Below are 26,964 nucleotides of genomic sequence, written 5' to 3' on the forward strand. Positions count from 1 at the left end.
ACTTATATGAGTGATAGTGTTCTGCAAATGTTCAATTGCAGCTAAATTGACTGACATTCAAAGTCACAAAAATACTGCCAGGCACAGGTAAACTGAAGAACCATTCTGTATACAGTGGAAATCAAGTACCTCAATGGAAATCAAGGACCCCAGTGGAAATAAGTCACTTGTTTGACTTTTTTGGGTTATCATAGGTAATTTACACTTTTTTTTTTTGTTTGTGTAACTGTATTTATGTATACCTGCACCTAAATAAACTTACTAATTTGAAACCCTAAACAATGATGTAAGAAGAACAGAGGGAAATAATCTTGTTTACTGTAAAATACAGTAAATGAAATTTATATTATTAAATTTATGAACTGTATTATATCAAAACCTGTATTGTTCAAAACTGTACAATGCAAGGTATTGCTGTATTGTATATCATTTATAATATAGTTATTTTTGAAGGAGCCATTGTAGGCTAGTGGTGAAATATTGAATGAAGTGAGTCTGTTTTTCTGTATTGTGAATGGCTGTAAGTCTTGATTGCAATTAGTTTTTCAATTTAAATATGGAATGATTCTGTTAACTTAAAGCATTTAAAGGGTATAAACATTGTAGTGAAGATGAGCCTGAAGGCAATAGAGATATGCTTGACAGCAGATTTTATCCATTAAGTCTGATATCTTTTAAATCAGGCTCTGCTAAGTCAAGCTTTTTCCATAATTTTGTATTTTTGTACACTTTTCACAGGATCCGAGACAAATTGTTGGTGTTGGCTAGGAAGTGTATGCCCTATTTTCGACAGCATGTTCATCAACATGCTGTTTATACCCAAAACTTGTTACACTTGTGCAGCTTTCTTCCTCATTTGCGAGTGGGTCTTCTTGAAATTATCATCACAAAGTGAGTACTTATACACCTTTATAAGTAATCATTACTAGAATAGTCAGACATTACAGGTTGACCATCACTAATCTGGCATCATTGAGACCTGTAGGGTGTCAGATTAGTGGTTTTGCTGGATTACAAAGTGGTTAGGCTAGAATACACTTAACCCAATAGCTAACCACCTCATGCTACCTTTAAAATACCCTGTAAATCTGTACAAGTTAGTTAAGCCTTTCACTGTCGCAACCCCTGCTCACAAACTTACTCAAAGTGTCGAAGAATTTAAAAAAAAATTATTTTATTTTATGAAATGATAGACTTTTTCCGAAGGTAATGAAACCAAAAATGCAAAATTTGATGGAAACTTATGGAATTATGCTCTTGCAAAGTTAGCAGTCTCGATGATATTTATGCATCAATGATTTCGCTCACTTGATGCCCTATTTTTGGCCAATTCCATTGTTCCAATCAATGAAACTCAAAGCTGTTTTCTAGTATTCTTTCTATTCTGTCGATCGAGTACAAAAAATCACCCATTTACCTATTTCAACTACCCAATAAAGTGATCAGAAATCAGTAATTCGGCCAATTTCACACAGATTTCAAGAGATGCCAATTTCAAAATAGTGTCCAGAATGAACACTGCAGATATTCCTAGCTTTAAAAGAACGTCATGTGTCCAGACCCCTCTTATATTATGCTTGCTTTCCGTTCTGAATTTTTATTCACACAAAAAATAGATTTACTGTTATGCAGACTACTGCATTATTGTAATAATTGTACATATAAATAATGTCAACCCATTCCTGACCGCATGTTAGACCAGCCATATTAGGTTATGGGTGTTATTAGTTGTCCCACTCATCTTGCAGACAGGAAGTCTGTAGATTTGAATAAGCGTCAAACTGCAGGGATGTGCAGTATGTTTGCACATACTAAGACTAATAACTGGATACTTGAGGTACATTTTCACATTAATATGAAAATTACATACCATATACAAATAACCCGCACATAGGAGAAAGAAACTTTGATGACATTTCGGCCCGACTTGGACCATTAAGCCTTTGACGGTTTTGGTCGTATATATACGTCTTACGAGCCAGTGTTTCGGACGTATATATATACTCAATAATTCTAGTGGCTTCAAATCAAGCAGGAGAAAGCTGGTAGGCCCACATGTGAGAGAATGGGTCTGTGTGGTCAGTGTGCACCACATAAAAAAAATCCTGCAGCATGCAGTGCATAATGAGAAAAAAAATGGACCGTTTTTTAGGATTAAAACGCCGAATTTGAGGTGTATTTTCATATAGTATTTATCGTTGTATTCTCATTTTCATGGTCTCAGGTGATAAAATGGAAATCATATTGCAGAAATAGAGATGATTTTTATTAGTTTCACGATGAAAACGACCTTGAAATTGAGTTCAAAGTAGCAGAAATGTTCGATTTTTACCAGTGTTCAAGAGTAAGCAAATCACACCACACGTCCAATACATGTCAACTGGGGAGTCTGATATTCTTTCACTAGTGCACTGATATTATTTATACCATTTTTACAATAATGCAGTAGTCTGCATAACAGTAAATTTTGAGTGTGTTAGATAGGAATGAGTGGGGGCAAATGTTTTTTGGGACTTGACAAGCTGTTGGAGTGTGAACAAGGTAACATTTTGTGAAGGGATTCAGGGAATTGGTTAGTTGAACTTCCTGGAGTTGAAAAGTACACTGCCTACACTCTGAAGGAGGGGTTTGGAATATTTGCAGTTTGGAGGGGCATCTGAACTGTAGTGTCTATGTGCTTCTAGCAAGACAGTGATAAAGTGAATGATTGTTAAAGTTCCTCTCTCAGGTCAACCAGCCTTGGTGGAAGGCACCTAGTGTGTTAAAATACCTAAATATATATTTATGTATAGTACTAAATTTTCTCCATGGGGAAGTGGAACAGAATTCTTCCTCCGTAAGCCATGCGTGTCGTAAGAGGCGACTAAAATGCCGGGAGCAAGGGGCTAGTAACCCCTTCTCCTGTATAAATTACTAAATTTAAAAAGAGAAACTTTCGTTTTTCTTTTTGGGCCACCCTGCCTTGGTGGGATACGGCCGGTGTGTTGAAAGAAGAAGAATACTAATTTTTTATTTATATAGATACATACCTATCGTTTTATTAAATTTTTGTTCTCTACAGCATGGCAACAATTGATGTCCACATACCACGCTCTGCACTGACTCCATTAGAAGATGACAATGATGAGGATGAGGAGGAGGTGGAGGAAGATGGAAATAGTGAAGACGATGAAATATTTAATATGGTGGTTCTTAAAGGATTTTATTTTATGAGATTTCCATTGTCTCTTGTCTATAATTATGTGTTAGCTTTAGACCATTATCCTTTGTTCCACGTAGTCTATATAAACACTTTTGGTACAGTACCCCATCAGCTGTAGACCTACCCAGTAAATGAATTTCCTTTGATGCTCAAAATGTTTTATTAGTCAAGATCCTCATGAAATGTCAAAGATATAATCATTATGACTTGGCTTGGGGGAATACATACACTTTACTTTTACTTGGAAAGAGATATACAGCATTAGTGCTGGAGGACATTTTCACTTTTTTTTTTTTCAACCTTACTGGCTATCTCCTACCAAGTTAGGGTGGCCCAAAGGAAGAATATTCACTGTCATTCATGCATACATAACAGTTCAAATGCTCCTCCAAACTGCAACATCCCCACTCGATTTTCTCTTAAGAGCTCAGGCACTGTACTTCTCACTCCCTGACTCAAGCCAGGCTAACTGCATTCTGTGAATTTTTTCATAAATCTTACCTTGCTCACACTAACAGAATGTGAAGCCATGAAACATTCTCTCTGCTCTAACATGCTAACACATACTTGCTAAATGCTTAAGTTCCTACACTTAAATCCTCCTTTACCCACTCATTCCAATGTTTCCTAGGACAACCCCTACCCATCCTTTCTTCCACCCAAAATTTATGCATCTAATGGATTTTTTTTTTTTTTTTATTATCACACTGGCCGATTCCCACCAAGGCAGGGTGGCCCGAAAAAGAAAAACTTTCACCATCATTCACTCCATCACTGTCTTGCCAGAAGGGTGCTTTACACTACAGTTTTTAAACTGCAACATTAACACCCCTCCTTCAGAGTGCAGGCACTGTACTTCCCATCTCCAGGACTCAAGTCCGGCCTGCCGGTTTCCCTGAATCCCTTCATAAATGTTACTTTGCTCACACTCCAACAGCACGTCAAGTATTAAAAACCATTTGTCTCCATTCACTCCTATCAAACACGCTCACGCATGCCTGCTGGAAGTCCAAGCCCCTCGCACACAAAACCTCCTTTACCCCCTCCCTCCAACCCTTCCTAGGCCGACCCCTACCCCGCCTTCCTTCCACTACAGACTGATACACTCTTGAAGTTATTCTGTTTCGCTCCATTCTCTCTACATGTCCGAACCACCTCAACAACCCTTCCTCAGCCCTCTGGACAACAGTTTTGGTAATCCCGCACCTCCTCCTAACTTCCAAACTACGAATTCTCTGCATTATATTCACACCACACATTGCCCTCAGACATGACATCTCCACTGCCTCCAGCCTTCTCCTCGCTGCAACATTCATCACCCATGCTTCACACCCATATAAGAGCGTTGGTAAAACTATACTCTCATACATTCCCCTCTTTGCCTCCAAGGACAAAGTTCTCTGTCTCCACAGACTCCTAAGTGCACCACTCACTCTTTTTCCCTCATCAATTCTATGATTCACCTCATCTTTCATAGACCCATCCGCTGACACGTCCACTCCCAAATATCTGAATACGTTCACCTCCTCCATACTCTCTCCCTCCAATCTGATATTCAATCTTTCATCACCTAATCTTTTTGTTATCCTCATAACCTTACTCTTTCCTGTATTCACCTTTAATTTTCTTCTTTTGCACACCCTACCAAATTCATCCACCAATCTCTGCAGCTTCTCTTCAGAATCTCCCAAGAGCACAGTGTCATCAGCAAAGAGCAGCTGTGACAACTCCCACCCTGTGTGTGATTCTTTATCTTTTAACTCCACGCCTCTTGCCAAGACCCTCGCATTTACTTCTCTTACAACCCCATCTATAAATATATTAAACAACCACGGTGACATCACACATCCTTGTCTAAGGCCTGCTTTTACTGGGAAAAAATTTCCCTCTTTTCTACATACTCTAACTTGAGCCTCACTATCCTCGTAAAAACTCTTCACTGCTTTCAGTAACCTACCTCCTACACCATACACTTGCAACATCTGCCACATTGCCCCCCTATCCACCCTGTCATACGCCTTTTCCAAATCCATAAATGCCACAAAGACCTCTTTAGCCTTATCTAAATACTGTTCACTTATATGTTTCACTGTAAACACCTGGTCCACACACCCCCTACCTTTCCTAAAGCCTCCTTGTTCATCTGCTATCCTATTCTCCGTCTTACTCTTAATTCTTTCAATTATAACTCTACCATACACTTTACCAGGTACACTCAACAGACTTATCCCCCTATAATTTTTGCACTCTCTTTTATCCCCTTTGCCTTTATACAAAGGAACTATGCATGCTCTCTGCCAATCCCTAGGTACCTTACCCTCTTCCATACATTTATTAAATAATTGCACCAACCACTCCAAAACTATATCCCCACCTGCTTTTAACATTTCTATCTTTATCCCATCAATCCCGGCTGCCTTACCCCCTTTCATTTTACCTACTGCCTCACGAACTTCCCCCACACTCACAACTGGCTCTTCCTCACTCCTACAAGATGTTATTCCTCCTTGCCCTATACACGAAATCACAGCTTCCCTATCTTCATCAACATTTAACAATTCCTCAAAATATTCCCTCCATCTTCCCAATACCTCTAACTCTCCATTTAATAACTCTCCTCTCCTATTTTTAACTGACAAATCCATTTGTTCTCTAGGCTTCCTTAACTTGTTAATCTCACTCCAAAACTTTTTCTTATTTTCAACAAAATTTGTTGATAACAGCTCACCCACTCTCTCATTTGCTCTCTTTTTACATTGCTTCACCACTCTCTTAACCTCTCTCTTTTTCTCCATATACTCTTCCCTCCTTGCATCACTTCTACTTTGTAAAAACTTCTCATATGCTAACTTTTTCTCCCTTACTACTCTCTTTACATCATCATTCCACCAATCGCTCCTCTTCCCTCCTGCACCCACTTTCCTGTAACCACAAACTTCTGCTGAACACTCTAACACTACATTTTTAAACCTACCCCATTCCTCTTCGACCCCATTGCCTATGCTCTCATTAGCCCATCTATCCTCCAATAGCTGTTTATATCTTACCCTAACTGCCTCCTCTTTTAGTTTATAAACCTTCACCTCTCTCTTCCCTGATGCTTCTATTCTCCTTGTATCCCATCTACCTTTTACTCTCAGTGTAGCTACAACTAGAAAGTGATCTGATATATCTGTGGCCCCTCGATAAACATGTACATCCTGAAGTCTACTCAACAGTCTTTTATCTACTAATACATAATCCAACAAACTACTGTCATTTCGCCCTACATCATATCGTGTATACTTATTTATCCTCTTTTTCTTAAAATATGTATTACCTATAACTAAACCCCTTTCTATACAAAGTTCAATCAAAGGGCTCCCATTATCATTTACACCTGGCACCCCAAACTTACCTACCACACCCTCTCTAAAAGTTTCTCCTACTTTAGCATTCAGGTCCCCTACCACAATTACTCTCTCACTTGGTTCAAAGGCTCCTATACATTCACTTAACATCTCCCAAAATCTCTCTCTCTCCTCTGCATTCCTCTCTTCTCCAGGTGCATACACGCTTATTATGACCCACTTCTCGCATCCAACCTTTACTTTAATCCACATAATTCTCGAATTTACACATTCATATTCTCTTTTCTCCTTCCATAACTGATCATTTAACATTACTGCTACCCCTTCCTTTGCTCTAACTCTCTCAGATACTCCAGATTTAATCCCATTTATTTCCCCCCACTGAAACTCTCCTACCCCCTTCAGCTTTGTTTCGCTTAGAGCCAGGACATCCAACTTCTTTTCATTCATAACATCAGCAATCATCTGTTTCTTGTCATCCGCACTACATCCACGCACATTTAAACAACCCAGTTTTATAAAGTTTTTCTTCTTCTCTGTTTTAGTAAATGTATACAGGAGAAGGGGTTACTAGCCCATTGCTCCCGGCATTTTAGTCGCCTCATACGACACGCATGGCTTACGGAGGAAAGATTCTTTTCCACTTCCCCATGGACAATAGAAGAAATAAAAAAGAACAAGAGCTATTTAGAATAAGGAGAAAAACCTAGATGTATGTATATATATATATGCATGTGCGTGTCTGTGAAGTGTGACCAAAGTGTAAGTAGGAGTAGCAAGATATCCCTGTTATCTAGCGTGTTTATGAGACAGAAAAAGAAAACCAGCAATCCTACCATCATGCAAAACAGTTACAGGTTTTTGTTTCACAGTCATCTGGCAGGACGGTAGTACTTCCCTGGGTGGTTGCTGTCTACCAACCTACTACCTAAATGCTGCAGCAAGGAGGAGGCTGGAAGCACTGGAGGTGTTGTAACTAAAGTCAATGTGTGGTTTAAATATTATGGATACGTATACTTTATTCTGCTTTATCCTTTCTGAGCTCCAAATTCATTACATTATATTCACACAGCATATTGCTCTCACATATGACATCACACCCTCTAGCCTCCTCACTGCAATGTTTAAAGTTAAGCACCCATGTAAAAGTATTAGTGTACCCTTGAACCATTTTCCTTTGTTTTTAGCATTAATAGATACTCTCTTTTCTTTCCACTTGTCTATTTTTTTCCCTTCATCTAACATGCCTCGGTGGGAGACGGCCGACTTGTTGAAAAAAAAAAAAAAAAAAAAAAAAAAAAAAAAAAAAAAAAATATAAAATTTTATTAATTTTCACAAAACATTTCTCAGTGAGAATATTTTGCTTTAGTTATGTTATTGATTATAGTATATTATTTCACATGTGAATTATATATTCATGTAATGAAAATATAAACACAGTAGACAGGAACAATTTTAAGAATATTGCAAATATTTGAACAAATATTGTCAAATATAATTAATGATGTTGCAGGTGTATGGAATAGTTAGTAAGTTACTAAATTCTGTAAAGAGTTTTTTATGAGGATAGTGAGACTCACGTTAGGGTATGTAGGAGAGAGGGAAATTACTTCCCAGTAAAAGTAAGCCTTAGACAGGGATGTGCAATGTCACCATGGTTGTTTAACATTTTTATAGATGAGGTTGTAAAAGAAATAAATGCTGGGGTGTTGGGGAGAAGGGGTGGCATTAAATTATGGGAAATCAAATTCAGAATGGGAGTTGACACAGTTATTGTTTGCTTATGATACTGTGCTTTTGGTAGATTCTAAAGAAAAGTTGCAAAAGTTAGTTTGGGAGGGTGTGTAAAGGAAGAAAGTTGAAAGGGAACATAGATAAGGGTAAGGTGATGAGGGTATTACATGAGTTTGGTAAAGAAAAAAAATTTGGACATATTGGAAGGAGGGAGTATGGAAGAAGTGAATGTGTTCAGATATTTGGGAGCAGACTTGTCAGCAGATGGGTTTATGAAGGACTAGGTAAACCATAGAATTAATGAAGGAAAAAGAGTGGGTGGTTCATTGAGATATCTGAGAAGACAAAGAACATTGTCCATGAAGGCAAAGAAGGGAATGTATTAGAGTATATTGGTACTAATACTCTTATATGGGTGTGAAAGATGGGTTGTAAATGCTGCAGCAAGGAGGAGGCTGGAAGCACTGGAGGTGTTGTAACTAAAGTCAATGTGTGGTTTAAATATTATGCAGAGAATTTAGTTTGGAAATTAGAAGATGTGAGTTACTAAAAGTATTGTTCAGAGGGAAGGAAAGGTAGGGGTCATCCTAGAAAAGGATGGAGGGAGGGGGTGAAAGATGTTTTGTGTGCAAAGGGCTTGGACATACAGCAGAGCACATGTTAGATAAGAGTGAATCGAGATGAATGGTTTTTGGGATTTGACGAGCAGTTGGAGTGTGATCAGGGTAATACTTTGTGAAGGGATTCAGGGGAAATTGGTTAGCCAGACTTGAGTCATGGTGGTGGGAAGTACAATGCCTGCACTTTAAAGGAGAGGTTTGCATTATTGGCTTTTTTGGGTCACCCTGCCTTGGTGGGAGATGACTGACATGTTAAAAAAAAAATGAAAAGGATTTTTATAAAATAGTTTATTGGAAGGAACGATTGAATGACATGTTTCTGTTTTTAATAATTCATGTTTAGTACTGTACACTGTCTGTGAAACAGCAGAGATATTGTTGTGGATATCTTACCTCACTGTGTTGACTTTGCCAAATGTGGTAGATACAGTATTGTTATTTGGTTATTTGCAATGTAGCATCTGAAACCCTTCATTACAAGGGCTTTTTTCTTCCACTGAATTAATATTAATGTATAAAAATATTTGAGACCATTCCTACTTTATTAAATTCCTAAGGTACAAACATTTGCACTAAAAAATGAGGCACTTAAAAGTTCTTTTTTTAATCATTAAAGTTTTTTTTTTCAGACACTGGAATGTGAGAGCAAGGAACAAATGAAGATAGAAAAGGATGATGATGAAATTATTTTGAAAACAACATTCACTATCATGGATAACAAGGATGGAAATACATTGGATGTACTGATGATCATTATGCTTCAGTATGTTCATAATGTTTGTCATGGCATTATTGAGCCTGGAAAACCCACAGAACTTGGCAAGAATAGTTTGCAATTAAAATACACATGGGAACCATTACAGGACGGTAAAAAAAAGTGCCGTGCAGGGTCAGTCAGGTTAAGTAATGGTGGTGAAAATAGAACAATAGGATGTGAATGTGGTGGAAGTGAACATGACATAGAAGCAATAAAACTTCTTTTTACTGAACTAAAAGAAGTGTTCTCCAACATCATTTTGTGTACTCATTCGTCATCACATGTTCAGTTTCTGTTGTTTTACCTCCTTGCCTTAAGACCAGGTTTGGCTACTATCTTCCTAGATTTTTTAAGAATTAAAAAATTTGAAAATCCCAGTTGTTCAAGAGATATTAGACGAAATGCCATGGCTTATATTGGTAGCCTCTTAGCCCGAGGAAAATACATACCATTTATTCATGTTAATTCATGCCTGGAGTTAATCTGTGCATGGTGCAGCACTTATCTTGAAAACCAGGTAAGTTGCTTGAGTTAGATATTACTAAAATGTTCAGTAGCACTAGTTAACAAAAACATGAGCCACCAAGCAGAGGGAAAGCAAAGCATGAGTGGGCAAAGGATTACAATTTTTTTTTGTATATCACATCATGTGGGATTAGTTATCAGGTAAAGACAGTCATGTTTCTTAACTTCCTCCTGTTTCAGAGGTGTATAACTTTATGGGTTTAGTGTTTGCCCATGAATGTAGTAATGTGTTTCCCAGTATGTGAGGTCAGAAGTGGTGCAGTTTGGAAAACTTTGTTCTGCTGAAAATGCTTTAAGGTAAGAGTAAGTTAAAATACCTTAGATGAAACAATTCAAAATTCTATTTTTTTTAAGGGATTTAATTTTGACCTTCAAAAGGTGGCTGCTTCTTGGAACTGCCATCTAAATGTTTAGTTTCCACCACCTCAAACTTCACTTGGTGTTGCACCACCATTGATTTCATTTACTGCACCACCATTGACTTCATTTGCTGCACCACCTCTGATTTCACTTGTCTTTAGAAAATTATAAATATCTGTAGATAAGAAACAGATCGTAACTAATGAGCCTTACAAAATACTGTATTGTAATCCTCCCATCACTTTGCTCATCCCTGCTTAGTAGGTTATGTCTACTCTTCGCTTCTCTCTGTAGAGTTATTCTGATATTCTCAAAATGCATCATGCTTATCATATATGGCATTTTAATATATTTGCAGATAATTTTATTGTTTTGTGTAAAGGAAGAAAGTTGAAAGTGAATATAGATAAAAGTAAGGTGATGAAGGTATCAAACGAGTTAGGTAAAGAAAAATTGAGTATCAGATTGGAGGGAAGGAATATGCAAGAAATGAATGTGTTCAGATATTTGGGAGTAGACTTGTCAGTGGATGGGTTATTGAAGGAAAAGGTAAACCATAGAATTGATGAAAGAATAAAGGTGGGTGGTGCACTTAGGTATCATTGGAGACAAGAACATTATCCATGGAGGCAAATAAGGTAATGTATGAAAGTATAGTGTTACCAATACTTACATAAGTGTGAAGCATGGCTTGTGAATGTTACAGCAAGAAGGAGGCTGGAGGCAGTGAAGATGTCATGTCTAAGGGCAGTGTGTGGCATAAATATTATGTAGAGAATTCGTAGTATGGAAATTAGGAGGAGGTGTGGAGTTACTAAAAGTATTATTCAGAGGGCTGAGGAGGGGTTATTGAGAGGATGGAACACAATAGGATGACTTGTATAAATTTGTGGTGGAGGGAAGGAGGGGTAGGGGTCATCCTAGGAAAGGATGGAGGGGGAGGGGATAAAAGAGGTTTTGTGTCCAAGGGTCTTGGACATGCAGTAGGCATATATGAACATTTTAAATAGGAGTGAGAGGAGACGAATGGTTTTTGGGACTTGATGAGCTGTTGGAGTTTAAGCAAGGTAATATTTTGTGAAGGGATTCGGGGAAACCAGTTGGTCAGACTTGAGTCCTGGAGGTGGGAAGTACAGTACCTGCACTTTAAAGGAAGAGTTTGGGATATTTGTCATTTAGAGTAACATCTAAACTGTTGTATCTGTGCACCTCCTTCAAAGACAGTGATAGTGTGAATGATTGTGAGTTTCTTTTTTTTTTGGGTCACCCTGCCTTAGTGGGAGATGGCCAGTGTGTTGAAAAAAGAAAAGAAAAATTGTTTGTCCTTTAACATTATACTGTACTGTGCTTATTTATTTTCATTCAGATTTTCAACTATATATATTTTTTTGTGATTTAATTAGAATTAACAGCTGAATCTTTTATTTTCTTTCATAAAGTGCCTGAATATTTTTGTGCTACACTAAACTTTTCCATTTTGTTTGATATTACTCTAATTTACCTTGCATATCACAACATCTTTGTCCAGGCTTATTCCTTGGGTCTTCGAGACAATCTGCTGCTCTTCCTTGAAAATTTCTTGAGGGAGAGAGACTTTTGTGTCTGGGTTAATATGTTATTCCCTTTGTCCAGGCTAAAGGCATCCCTCAGGGTTGTGTTCATAACACCTCCTTGTTTCTGCTTGCTATTAATGACCTTGCCTCTGTTCTTCCATCCGATACTTGGTCATCACTTTGCCAATGATTTTGCCATAGCTCATGCATGGCTTACCTGGTAGCAGCCTTTCTCCAGAATGCAATTGACTGGGCCATCTCTCGTGGGTTTAAATTTTCTGTTACTAAAATGCATCGGATTACTTTTAGGGACAGTAGGGCATCTTGTAATTCCACATTATACTGTATGGTTCCTGTATCCATGAATGAGATATGGTCAAATTCCTCAGCCTTCTGAGGAATTTGACCATGTTCTGGAACCCTTGTATAACCTCCATGAAAGCAGTTTGCCATAACCAACTGAACCTCTTTAAAACTCTTGTCCATCTTTCTTTGAGACTGATAGAAGATCTCTTCATCTTCATTGTACTGTAAATCTTATCTAAATTGGAGTATGGCAATCTGCTTTATTCTTCAGCCTCTCTCACTACTCTTTGAACTATTCTGCTCATCATCAAGGGTTATGTTTGTGTCTAGGTGCTTTTCGTTGCCTAGCACCAGGCATTACAATGCATGACTGCAGCTGCTTAGTGCTAGGCTTTACAAACAAGAGTGCAGCTGGCTAGTACCAGTGTGTGCATATTATACTCTCATGTGCACACACACTTACATAAATACAATAGAGATGTCATGTTTGAGGACAGTATGTGATGTAAATATTATGCAAAAAATTTGGAACTTGGAGATTAGAAAATGTGGAATTACTAAAAGTATTATTTAGAGGGTGGAGGGGGATGTTGTTGAGTGGGTTTTGACATTGAGAGAATGGAGCAAAATAGGATGACTAGGAGGATGTGTAAATCTAGGGTAGAGGTAAAAAGGGGTAGGGGGTCTTCCCAGTAAGGATTGGAGGGATGGGGTAAGGGATGTTTTGAGTGCTGGGAGCTTGGATGTCTCATAGGCTAGTGTGAATGTGTTAGGAGTGAGTGGAAGTAAGTGGCTTTTGGGGGTGGGGGCTTGCTGTTGGAGTGTGAGTAGACTAACATGGTGATTTAGGGAAACTGGTTAGCAGGATTTGAATCCTGGAGGTGGGAAGTACATTGCCTGAACTGTAAATGAGGGGTGGGGATGTTGCAGTGCAGGAGGTCATCTGAGCTTTGATGTCATTCACAAAACAGTGTTTGAATGAGTGATGATGAAAGTATTTTTTTATTTAAAAATATATTTATATTTTTTCAGGGGAATAATTTTTTAATGAGGTAATTTGTTATCTCTAGCTATAGTACTGTATTTTTAGTTTATTTTTTTTAGCTGATCGTTTTGCATTACCCAGCATTCTTGTGTCCCCCTTGGCCAACCTTCCTTGTGAATCCCTGATTAACCAAGCTGTTGTGATTTGCAGCTAGGGGTCCATATAGCCTTTACAAGGAGGCATATGTAGCACATTCTGTGGAGGCATGCTTTAGTTTCCTTTTGAAGACTTCCGTTGTACCAGTAATATGCTGGTACCAGGTTAAGAGTTGTGGATTTTGAATATTGGCACTCTTCTTCATTTGTGCTTATGAGACCGTTGCTTATATTTTAAGTTTATTCTACCGTTTGTCCTATATCTCTCTCTAGTATGTTATTCTCATTAAGTACTTTTAAGAGGATCATCACTAACATGACTTGCTTCCAAAGTTTTTGTAATCCACACTTATTTTTCCTCATCTTGGCTACATTTGCTTTGCTCCTAAATCTTGACCTGTTTCTTTCATTCTATAACCAAGTCTGACTGCATTTCATATCCTGTAATTGTTTTGAGATTTTTATCATTTTGAAGTAGTTGGAATTTTCTATTGTTAAATATGAGTTATTTTCTCTTGCCCAAATAAGTGATTTTGTTGTCATTTTGTAGTTTTTCAATGACCTGCTAAAGTAATTTTCATGCTTATTTTGGTATTCACATAAGATATGAATGTGTGGCGTGCATTTTTATATTTGATGAGATTGAGAAAGGGTTAGGGTAGAAATGAGCTTTTTACCTGTATAGCACTCTTAGTAGGATTTATTTTTGCTTACCATCACTGTGATTTGTTTGTTAACCCTTTCAGGGTTGAGAGGCCCTCTCCTAAACTTGTTCTCAGGGTTGGAAATTTTTCAGAAAAAAAGTTATTTTTTCTTATGAAAAGATGATCTTTTCCCGATCATAATGACACCAAAAGTATGAAATTTGATGGAAAACTTATGGAATTATGGTCTCGCGAAGTTAGCGGTCTCGGCGATGTTTACACATCAGCGATTTCACCCAATTTGAGCCCTACTTTCGGCCAGTTCCAGGGTACTAGTCGACAAAAATCATAACTATTTCGCTATAACTCCATTTTTTCTATCGATTGAGTACAAGAAACCACCCATTTTCTGATTTTAACTATCCAATAAAGTGGTCAGAAATTAGCAATTTTGCCAATTTCACACAAATTTCAAAAGATGCCAGTTTCCAAATAGGGTCCAGAATAAACAAGACAGACATTCCTGGCACTAAAATAACATTTCCTCTGTTCATTAGTCATGTTCCCCAGGCCCCTCTTACATTTCTTTTGCTTTCCACTTTGAATTTTTATTCTCACAAAAAATAGAATATTTACTGTTATGCAGACTACTGCATCAGTGTAGAAATGGTATAAATGACAAAAAAAGGCACAATACCGTGACTGGAACGATACACAAATATCCCGCACATAAAAGAGAGTAGCTTACGACGACGTTTCGGTCCAACTTGGACCATTGACAGAGTCACACTCAGTGTGACTTTGTCAATGGTCCAAGTCGGACCGAAACGTCGTCGTAAGCTTCTCTCTTTTATGTGCAGGTTATTTGTGTAGAAATGGTATGAATAATATCAGGGCACTTGTGAAAGCATATTAGACTCACCAGTTGACGTGTATTGGACGCGTGGAATGATTTGTTTACTTTTGAACTTTGGCAAAAATCAAATATTTCTGCTACTTTGAGCTCAAATTCAAGGTACTTTTTATTGTGAAACCAATCAAAATCATCTCAATTTCTGTAATATGTCTTCCATTCTATAAGATGAGACCAGGAAAACTAGAATACAACCATAAATACCGTACGATAATACATTGCAAAGTTGCTGTTTTAAACCAAAAACACTGTCAAAGTTTTTTTTTTTTCTCATTACGCATTGTGTGCTGCAGGATTTTTTTTTACACTGTGCACACTGACCACATAGACCCATTCTTTCATATGTAGGCCTACCAGCTTTCTCTCGCTAGATTTGAAGGCGCTAAAATTTACGCGTATTAGTATGTCAATAACCCTGGTGCGTAAGCCAGTATGTCGGAAACCCTGAAAGGGTTAAATAATTGAATATCCACATCCCTATTTTTCCTTTTATACTCTGAATCTTGCATTATTAGCTATCATTCCATCATCACATTTTTCAAACACTTTTGTAAAATGCCTAAACTGCATCTGCCGGGTTTTTCAGTGTCTAGGTAATTTTGTCATGGTGATCAAGTGGTTGCAAGAGACAGGATCTTGCTTAAGAATAATGTTGAATTGGGTTTTATATCTTGTACTTTTCTGTAAGCTCAATAAGTTGATGTTGTGGTAATACCTTTGTCTTTCATGAAATGTGATGGTATTGCTGATGGTTAGTATTTTTTTTTGCCATTGCTTTGCTTCCTCTATTGTGAAGGTGGTATGTGTCTACAATCTTTTGGGCCTTGGGAACTCAATGTTACTGCTGCCATTATTATTTATATGGCTTTTTAAAACCGGAAATAAAGTACTCTCTAATGGTCACACCTTTAATGTAGGTTCTCTGATGTCTTAATTGTCTCTGATTTACTGTATCAACTGCTAGTGCCCTTTCTTCAACACACTCACCTTCCTTCTTGCACCATTTCTCTCACCTCTGCTATTTAGGATTGTATGACCCTTATGGGTTTAGCTCTTTCCATGAATATAATAATAATACTATGTATTACATGTATCACCAGGAAAGAATGCAGACAAATTACTATGAGGACCTACTGCTTCATTTGCCTTTCTACTATGCCTGTCAGACTGTATTCTATGTGTTTACCTTCAGATATCGAGAATATACAGAAAACAGCAAAAGTAAGTACAGTATCAGCTTAATCTCATGTGAGAGTATCTAATTAATTTATTTTTAGGTCCTGGAAATTATGCTGTAATAGAAGTTTCATTGTCATTTATTAAGAGTCTGTTGCTTTGTGTCTACTCTCATCCTCTTCCTTTCTACTTATTTTGTGCAAGATAACAATATTTACTTTTGTGATTGTATTTTATTTTTGAAGGCTAGTTTTAGCTTGATTGGTAACGTGTGTGTATACCTTTTTATTAATGACAAGGTACTGAATGAACTCAGGCTCATGTGCTTTTTAAATATTACAGCTTCCTTTCCAACACCCATCCAGCCCTGACCAACCATAATCAGGAAGCCACAAAACAAAAGGGAATACACATCCAAGTAATAGTAATGTACATACGCATAGATAACATCTCAAACAAGACCACATAGATAAAATTATGAAGTACAGGAATGCTTATTTCATCAAAATATGAAGTACAGGAATGCCTATTTCGTGAAAATAAGATGTCATAATGTAGTCATCATACAGAAACAACTGCCAGGTCAGCAAGCACTCTTCAAGAGAGTTGCCTTGATGCTGGTGAAAGTTTTTTTTATCCAAAGAGTTGGAGCTGCTCTCCCCTTCCTTAGATCAATCCTGATTGCCTCTCATTCCCTGGGATATTGTATGACCCTTACAGGTGTAGCATTTCCCATTACTTTAATATTCATTCACAGTGAAATATGTACAGCACTTGCATAGTGAGTGAAGCAGTGCAATTTTTTTTTTTTCCCCAGAAATGCTGGAAAGCTACAATTACTTTCGTACACACTCGTAGAGAAGTGAGAAATAAAGCACCACTCTTTCACTTGCCAGTGCGAGGATACAATATTCATTTATACTGTACAATATACTGAAAACAATAAGGAAGTAAACCAGAAATAAGCTGCTTTCAGGAAAAGAGCATATTAGATTAGAAGTAATAAACTTGAAAGTATTGTGGGCATACACTGTAATAGTATTAATAATTCATTTAATAGACCTTCATTGATTTATTCATTTTCATTCTTATGTTTCATATCTTATATTTTGTAATATGATCATTCTCTTTACCTATTATTAAAGAAACTGTTTACAATAGTGAGGGTGAGCCAGTCTGGAGGTTATACACAACAGTTCTTGTGTGTGGTGCTTAGCATTTTATTATATTGGGAATGGATCTAACTTGTATAACAATTGTATTGCCTAATTTCTCATGGCCATGTATAATTCTGATCTAATGGTTAATGTATTCACATGAGTTTTCTTCCTACCCAGGACTGGAATTAGCTCGTAAACTCAACTTGGAGCGACTCGTCATGAACCAGTTGAATCCTCTGCGAATGTGTGCCGCCCCTATTGTAAACAACTTTGCAGTAGTGGCACGTCGCTTCCAGCTGGCCTACTGCTATACTATCATGGAAAACAATAAACGACTGGGGATCCCCTCTGCACATGTGGATGGAGGAAAATACACAGGAAACATGACGCTTGACATGTTCTTTCCATTTGATCCCTATCTTTTGCAGAGGTATGTCCTGCTTTTGAATTCCTAAGAAGGTTATGCTATAAAATATATACAGGTGCTCCTTGACTTAAGATGGGATTATGTTCCAACCCCTTCAGGTTATCATACAATTCAGTTTTCGACCACTTTTTTTGGTGAAATTTCCCAATTTTCATACATCCGCTCGGAAATCGTCCGTATCAGACGTGTCCACCTGCCTGGGGGGATGCGGCTGCTCATACGTTCATGACTCAGTCTGCCTTTGTTACTTGTTCACTGAGAGTGTCCCTCTAGTCTTAATGCCATAGTAATAATACATGTACTAATAAGTAATGATAATCATTCTTGGGCACATTCAAATGTCTTATTTTATGTTAATATAGACATTTTCATTAATCCGTCTATGATATTTTCTTCAAAATTATATAAGAAACACATAGCATATAAACATGAAGTGTTTGTACTACGGAGGGGTGGTAGTCAGGTGGAGGGAAAACATTACGTTTTCTCCGGTCCACCACCAGAGAAAACGTATGTATATGAATCTGCGTTGGCCCACTCACCTCCCTTAATACATAACACTTTGTTTATTATTCTCGGCATGAATTATTCATTACTTCTCCCTTTGTTTATGATGGCATCTAAAGGTAGTTGTTAGAAACGCTTAAACTCAGTGAACATGGTATGTCGATGGTAATAATATGGTTCTGGGCCGCATTAAATGTCGTGTAGCTATGTAAGTAGGTGTAGGTGTGTAGCCCAGGTGGACTACATGCCTGCATCTACCGGCTACATACACCTGACTTCCTACAAATAAGTACTACTCACCTTTTGCCCTACATTAAGACTAAAAATATTTTAAGGTAAGTAATGAATGTACTGTGTATGTATTTTACTTTTTATTGTGTTTTTTCATGCCTAGTTCTATTACTAACTTGATGTAAGTTAGTGTAAACTTGACAACCTTATGCCTGTTGTTGAATCTATTGTGGCTTTGGGGAAATCCATGGGGTTGGATGGGAGTGGCCAGGATGTGAAAGAGTTAGTGGACGACCACAGGGAAGAGCTAACCATTGAAGAGCTGCAACATTATAGTTATTCTCTATAAAATTTATTTTTTGTTAATATTTTTGGGTGTCTGGAACGGATTAACTGGATTTACATTATTTCTTACAAAAATATTATACTTCAGTTTTCGTACAAATCAGTTTTCGGCCAATCTTCTGGAACGGATTAAAGACAAAAAACAGGGTTCCACTTTATATTCTTCCTCCGTAAGCCATGCATGTTGTCAGAGGTGACTAAAATGCTGGGAGCGAGGGGCTAGTAACCCCTTCTCCTGTTTACATTACTGAAGTTAATAAGAGAAACTTTCAGTTTTCTTTTTGAGCCACCCTGCCTTGGTGGGATACGACCGGTTTGTTGAAAAAAGAAGAACTAAATTCCAGTATACATTTACTAAAAAAGAGAAGAAGAAAAACTTTATAAAACTGGGATGCTTAAATGTGCGTGGATGTAGTGCGGATGACAAGAAACAGATGATTGCTGATGTTATGAATGAAAAGAAGTTGGATGTCCTGGCTCTAAGTGAAACAAAGCTGAAGGGGGTAGGAGAGTTTCAGTGGGGGGAAATAAATGGGATTAAATCTGGAGTATCTGAGAGAGTTAGAGCAAAGGAAGGGGTAGCAGTAATGTTAAATTATCAGTTATGGAAGGAGAAAAGAGAATATGAATGTGTAAATTCAAGAATTATGTGGATTAAAGTAAAGGTTGGATGCGAGAAGTGGGTCATAATAAGCGTGTATGCACCTGGAGAAGAGAGGAATGCAGAGGAGAGAGAGAGATTTTGGGAGATGTTAAGTGAATGTATAGGAGCCTTTGAACCAAGTGAGAGAGTAATTGTGGTAGGGGACCTGAATGCTAAAGTAGGAGAAATTTTTGGAGAGGGTGTGGTAGGTAAGTTTGGGGTGCCAGGTGTAAATGATAATGGGAGCCCTTTGATTGAACTTTGTATAGAAAGGGGTTTAGTTATAGGTAATACATATTTTAAGAAAAAGAGGATAAATAAGTATACACGATATGATGTAGGGCGAAATGACAGTAGTTTGTTCGATTATGTATCGGTAGATAAAAGACTGTTGAGTAGACTTCAGGATGTACATGTTTATAGAGGGGCCACAGATATATCAGATCACTTTCTAGTTGTAGCTACACTGAGAGTAAAAGGTAGATGGGATACAAGGAGAATAGAAGCATCAGGGAAGAGAGAGGTGAAGGTTTATAAACTAAAAGAGGAGGCAGTTAGGGTAAGATATAAACAGCTATTGGAGGATAGATGGGCTAATGAGAGCATAGGCAATGGAGTCGAAGAGGTATGGGGTAGGTTTAAAAATGTAGTGTTAGTGTGTTCAGCAGAAGTTTGTGGTTACAGGAAAGTGGGTGCAGGAGGGAAGAGGAGCGATTGGTGGAATGATGATGTAAAGAGAGTAGTAAGGGAGAAAAAGTTAGCATATGAGAAGTTTTTACAAAGTAGAAGTGATGCAAGGAGGGAAGAGTATATGGAGAAAAAGAGAGAGGTTAAGAGAGTGGTGAAGCAATGTAAAAAGAGAACAAATGAGAGAGTGGGTGAGATGTTATCAACAAATTTTGTTGAAAATAAGAAAAAGTTTTGGAGTGAGATTAACAAGTTAAGAAAGCCTAGAGAACAAATGGATTTGTCAGTTAAAAATAGGAGAGGAGAGTTATTAAATGGAGAGTTAGAGGTATTGGGAAGATGGAGGGAATATTTTGAGGAATTGTTAAATGTTGATGAAGATAGGGAAGCTGTGATTTCGTGTTTAGGGCAAGGAGGAATAACATCTTGTAGGAGTGAGGAAGAGCCAGTTGTGAGTGTGGGGGAAGTTCGTGAGGCAGTAGGTAAAATGAAAGGGGGTAAGGCAGCCGGGATTGATGGGATAAAGATAGAAATGTTAAAAGCAGGTGGGGATATAGTTTTGGAGTGGTTGGTGCAATTATTTAATAAATGTATGGAAGAGGGTAAGGTACCTAGGGATTGGCAGAGAGCATGCATAGTTCCTTTGTATAAAGGCAAAGGGGATAAAAGAGTGTGCAAAAATTATAGGGGGATAAGTCTGTTGAGTGTACCTGGTAAAGTGTATGGTAGAGTTATAATTGAAAGAATTAAGAGTAAGACGGAGAATAGGATAGCAGATGAACAAGGAGGCTTTAGGAAAGGTAGGGGGTGTGTGGACCAGGTGTTTACAGTGAAACATATAAGTGAACAGAATTTAGATGAGGCTAAAGAGGTCTTTGTGGCATTTATGGATTTGGAAAAGGCATATGACAGGGTGGATAGGGGCGCAATGTGGCAGATGTTGCAAGTGTATGGTGTAGGAGGTAGGTTACTGAAAGCAGTGAAGAGTTTTTACGAGGATAGTGAGGCTCAAGTTAGAGTATGTAGGAAAGAGGGAAATTTTTTCCCAGTAAAAGTAGGCCTTAGACAAGGATGTGTGATGTCACTGTGGTTGTTTAATATATTTATAGATGGGGTTGTAAGAGAAGTAAATGCGAGGGTCTTGGCAAGAGGCGTGGAGTTAAAAGATAAAGAATCACACACAAAGTGGGAGTTGTCACAGCTGCTCTTTGCTGATGACACTGTGCTCTTGGGAGATTCTGAAGAGAAGCTGCAGAGATTGGTGGATGAATTTGGTAGGGTGTGCAAAAGAAGAAAATTAAAGGTGAATACAGGAAAGAGTAAGGTTACGAGGATAACAAAAAGATTAGGTGATGAAAGATTGAATATCAGATTGGAGGGAGAGAGTATGGAGGAGGTGAACGTATTCAGATATTTGGGAGTGGACGTGTCAGCGGATGGGTCTATGAAAGATGAGGTGAATCATAGAATTGATGAGGGAAAAAGAGTGAGTGGTGCACTTAGGAGTCTGTGGAGACAAAGAACTTTGTCCTTGGAGGCAAAGAGGGGAATGTATGAGAGTATAGTTTTACCAACACTCTTATATGGGTGTGAAGCGTGGGTGATGAATGTTGCAGCGAGGAGAAGGCTGGAGGCAGTGGAGATGTCATGTCTGAGGGCAATGTGTGGTGTGAATATAATGCAGAGAATTCGTAGTTTGGAAGTTAGGAGGAGGTGCGGGATTACCAAAACTGTTGTCCAGAGGGCTGAGGAAGGGTTGTTGAGGTGGTTCGGACATGTAGAGAGAATGGAGCGAAACAGAATGACTTCAAAAGTGTATCAGTCTGTAGTGGAAGGAAGGCGGGGTAGGGGTCGGCCTAGGAAGGGTTGGAGGGAGGGGGTAAAGGAGGTTTTGTGTGCGAGGGGCTTGGACTTCCAGCAGGCATGCGTGAGCGTGTTTGATAGGAGTGAATGGAGACAAATGGTTTTTAATACTTGACGTGCTGTTGGAGTGTGAGCAAAGTAACATTTATGAAGGGATTCAGGGAAACCGGCAGGCCGGACTTGAGTCCTGGAGATGGGAAGTACAGTGCCTGCACTCTGAAGGAGGGGTGTTAATGTTGCAGTTTAAAAACTGTAGTGTAAAGCACCCTTCTGGCAAGACAGTGATGGAGTGAATGATGGTGAAAGTTTTTCTTTTTCGGGCCACCCTGCCTTGGTGGGAATCGGCCAGTGTGATAATAAAAAAAAAAAAAAAGTTATGGACTTACTGCCTTCATGTTCGGTATTATCTTAAGTTTCATCTCCAAAGTAATTGGTTTTGTACCATTGTAAAGTTGAAATATCTTAAGTTGAGTCATAATGAGTCGAGGAGCACATGCATATCTATAAATTTTTTAATATAAACATCTATTTTGTCTCTCACATTCAATTTATAACTTAATTAGAAAAAGTTGATCAAGCCTGTCAAAAAATTAAACACTTAACAATTCATGATTATTAGCTTGATGGCTCATAGTATCGGTGGCAGTCAAAAATCACAGAGGTGCATAGTAGGTCCAGGGACTGAGCCCTAGCATTCTCTTAGCTAAGCATGTTACAGTAGTAGTGAGAAAATGGATTCAGTTGCATTAATTCTGTAATGTGTAGGTTACACTATAAATTCAGTCACATAAACATTACATTAGAGCATATTCAATATTTTGGAGAGAATTTTCTGATTAAGCAAGTTACATTGGTTACGAGTTTTTGTACAGTGGGCAAAGTTAGGGCATTTGTATAGAAATTTTTGTCATTTATTAGGCATTTCTTAAGACCTTGGATTCTCATTAAGTTTGTTCACTTTTTCTGTTGTTGACAGTGTTTGTACAGGATTGTTTCATTATAAAGACTAGCACAAGTTCCTGTAGTATTTTTCAGGTATATATTATATTATGATGAATCTCTTCCATCTCTCAGTGGCATTCCTTTGCCTTGTGAAGAACTTGTGTGACCCAATTTGTTTTGATTAAAAAGAATAAAGTATAATATGAAATGAGAAAAAACTTTGTACAATTGCATATATAAGCTAGTATTTTACTGATCAGTATTAAACAATGAGTGAAAAATGTTTCAAATGTGCTTACCTTTGTTAAAACAAAATATTTTTTTTTATTTCAGGTCGAAAGTGTACATTTCAGACCATTACCGAGAATTTGATGGTTTACCAGAAGATGTGTCTCAGAATGAAGACATGGATGTTAATGCAGATGAAGCGCTTGACATAATCATGTCCCCAAAAACTAGTGACTTTTCTTATAGTTTATCACCTGGATTCAAAAAATGGCACAGTGAACCCTTTTCAGTAGACAGTTCATTTGGATTCATTCCATCCTGAACACTTTCACCTCTCCATAGTTTATGCATGTTACAGTGGATGAATCATGAGAATACTTTTTTAAATACAAGTGGACCCTCGGTTTTCATGTTTAATCTGCTCCAGAGAGATCGGTGAAAACAAACCATTTTCCCCAAAAGAAATAATGTAAATCCAATTAATCCATTACAGACACCCAGGAGTATTAACAAAAAAAAAAAAATTTTACCCTAAAGATAGATTTACATGCACAAAAGAATGAACATTCAACATGGTACTTACCTTTATTGAAGGCTGTTGTTGGTGGATGGAAGACAGGGAAGAGGGGAGAGGGAAAAGAGGTTATTCTTTGGAAGGTAAATCCCCCTCCATAAGGACTCTAGGTACTAAGTCCTTATCCAGGGTCACTTTCCTTCTTTGTTTTTTAATGTTACAGATCTTTCCATCCTACTCCACATTGCACAAATTTCCATTACTACCACCCTCTTCCACCATCACTACTACCCTCTACCACCATCACAACCACTACCACCATCATTACCATACTCTACCATCACAACCACTGCCACCCTCTACCACCATCACTACAACCCTCTACAACCATTACCACCCTCTACCACCACAATCACTACCACTCTACCACCATTGCTACCACCCTCTACCACCATCACAACCACACACTACCACCATCACAATCACTACCACCCTCTACTACCATCACTACAACCCTCTACAATCACTACCACCCTCTACCATCACTACCACCCTCTACCACCATCACAACCACTACCACCCTCTACCCCCATCACTACCACCTTCTACCACCAACACCACTTTCGTATTTTTCTACAGACTTTTTCTTGAATTCTATCATGTTTCTCACATTCTTTACCAAAGGGCTGGCACTAGAAGCTTTCTTTGGGCCATGGTGGCTTATTTAGCAGTCACACACAATAAACAAGTGCCAAAAACAATGGATTATTACGAAATGTTTCGTATGACCTCGCAGGATATGTTTGCTCACCGAGAAACAACACGACACTACCTGAGAATGCTTGTGGGAGGTGGCTTTGCGTGCGCTCTAGGCAGTGGACAGGTTCCATACCATTGATGAAAATGGAACCAATATTTTGACAGAAAAAGTTGGCAAAAAAGGAAATTGGCAATAACGGAGATCAGTGAAAAGGGAGGGTCCACTGTACCTTGTTTAATATTTATCTCTGAAGTTTACCTAATATTTATTAGCATTGCATAGGTTTTGTATATAAAATGATTGAAACCTGTCATTTATTGATATTTGAAACAGGTTCTAAGTCAAATTGGTGTCCAGATAATATAATTTTATATTTATGCTGGACAAACTTGCATTGACTACTGTATTTTTTCAACTTATGTAAAGTTGATGTTTGTGAGAAAGGGGCTAAATATGTTTTTGTATCTATTTAACCCGTAAACGGTCCAAGCAGATCTACGTTCACATGTGTAGTGCTACAAAAGTAGATCTAACTTTTTTTTACATATTTTCAAATATAACAAAAAAAAAAGTAAATCAAAGTTTTTTTTACACATTTTCAAATGTAGAAAAACAAAAAGATCTACTTTTTTACATACTTTCAAATGTTGAAAAAACGTATATATACGTTTGGACCGTTTACGAGTTAAATACATATCCTTTCCTTTTATTCAAAGTTGTCAGAGGCTTGGATTAGTGTTTGGCATTTACTTTAATTACTCTACTAGTTTTTCCTGACACTAATACTTATTGTAAGGGTAATTGTTTTGGAATCTATAACATTTAAATGAAATAAATTATTTAGCATTTTCTGATTATTTTTTCAACCTAACTTCTTGCATATGTGCACTGGCCATCTCCCACCAAGGTAGTGTGACCTGAAAAAGAAACCTTTTCACCATCATCATCACTATCACTGCCTTGCCAGAGGTATGTAGATGTGACAGTTCAAATGTCCCTCCAAACAGCAAATATCCCTACCCCTCCTTTAATGTGTAGGTACACAAATAACCCGCACATAAAAGAGAGAAGCTTACGACGACGTTTCGGTCCGACTTGGACCATTGACAGAGTCACACTAACCAGAAGTGGAGCAGGACGGCTATATATAGGCAGGAAGAGGTGGTGGTAGTAGTAGTAGTACAAGAATGGTATATAATACCGACAAGATGAAATTAAGACACATGCGCAACACCCGGACATCCCTATCGTAGACGTTTCGCCTTCCAGCCAGCCACTGGATGGCGAAACGTCCACAACAAAGACAACCAGATGCCGCACATGTGTCTAAATTTCATCAGTAGTTGTAGTAGTAGTAGAAGAGGTAGTAGTAGTGGTAGAAGTGGGAAATAAGGAGGACGAGCCAGTCAAATACAAAGGAAGGGGAGCACTGCAAGAGAGCTAGGTGCCCACTGAGGGAGAGCAAGCGCACAGAGGTGCGTGAAAGGGGAAGTGGTGAAATAAATGAAGAAGGGACAGAAGAGAGAAAGACAACCCAGAGGAGAAAGGGGAAGAGGGAGAAGAAGAAAAAGAAAAAGAAAAAAAAAAATAATGAGGAGTCAGGTTAAGTCATGGGTGTTCTGAAGTTTGGAGCATTTTACAATGTAGTGGGAGAGGAAGGCATCTACAGAGACGAAGCCAGGGCTAAGGTTCATACAAGGAAAGTTGTTTATTAGAGAGGATTCAACTAGACGGCGACTGTTCGAGTTGGAAGTAGGGAAGACAGTTTTAGCAGAAGACCAGTCAATAGGATGGCTATGATCTCTGACGTGACAGAAAAGAGCATTGTTAGTGTCGGCAAGCCTAACACTATTTTTGTTATTTAATGTGTAGGAACTGTACTTCCCACCTCAAGGACTTAGATCATGTTAACTGGTTTCCCTGAATCCTTTCACAAAATATTACCTATGCAATTCTGTGTAAGGAGTTCTCAGGACTGATTTAACATTATTACTCAATGCAAAACCTATCTTATTGTTTCTTAACCTAACCAAGTCTACCGTACTAAGTTTGCTGGAACATAAATAAAAATTAGGCATACTTAACTGTTACTTTATTGCCAAAGTTTTTTCTGCAAAAAGATTATTAATCTTTTTAATACTTCTTACTTCCTGAATAATTATATAGCAGGTTCAGCAAAGTTCAGTAAAAAAATGGAGAATTAAAATATTTTGTAATTTTATTTGTATGACCCTTGAGAATTTAACACTTAGTTTTGATTGTAATAATAAGTGTAGCACTGTATAGCCCTTGTGGTTTAGCGCTTCTTTTTGATAATAATAGTAATAATAATTGTAGGTTTTATCTCCTTCAAGGGGAATATCCTTTCCTGTGAAA

The 26,964-nt window shown here is 37.9% G+C and overlaps 1 protein-coding gene across 3 annotated transcripts in view; it reads left to right on the plus strand.

Annotated features, from left to right (window-relative positions):
* Tif-IA (RNA polymerase I-specific transcription initiation factor RRN3 homolog Tif-IA) overlaps positions 1-25,436 on the plus strand; it is a 41,346-nt gene extending 15,910 nt beyond the window's left edge. For all 3 annotated transcript variants that reach the window (XM_070100681.1, XM_070100683.1, XM_070100684.1), the window contains 6 exons: positions 739-891; positions 3,062-3,185; positions 9,537-10,181; positions 16,206-16,326; positions 17,619-17,871; positions 23,420-25,436. In XM_070100681.1, the coding sequence (XP_069956782.1) occupies positions 739-891; positions 3,062-3,185; positions 9,537-10,181; positions 16,206-16,326; positions 17,619-17,871; positions 23,420-23,636 (1,513 nt within the window). In that variant the 3' untranslated portion in view covers positions 23,637-25,436. The remainder of the gene's footprint in view (positions 1-738; positions 892-3,061; positions 3,186-9,536; positions 10,182-16,205; positions 16,327-17,618; positions 17,872-23,419) is intronic.
* Positions 25,437-26,964: the final 1,528 nt, after the last annotated feature.

Source organism: Cherax quadricarinatus, chromosome 74 (genome assembly GCF_038502225.1).
Source record: "Cherax quadricarinatus isolate ZL_2023a chromosome 74, ASM3850222v1, whole genome shotgun sequence".
Lineage (NCBI taxonomy): Eukaryota > Metazoa > Arthropoda > Malacostraca > Decapoda > Parastacidae > Cherax > Cherax quadricarinatus.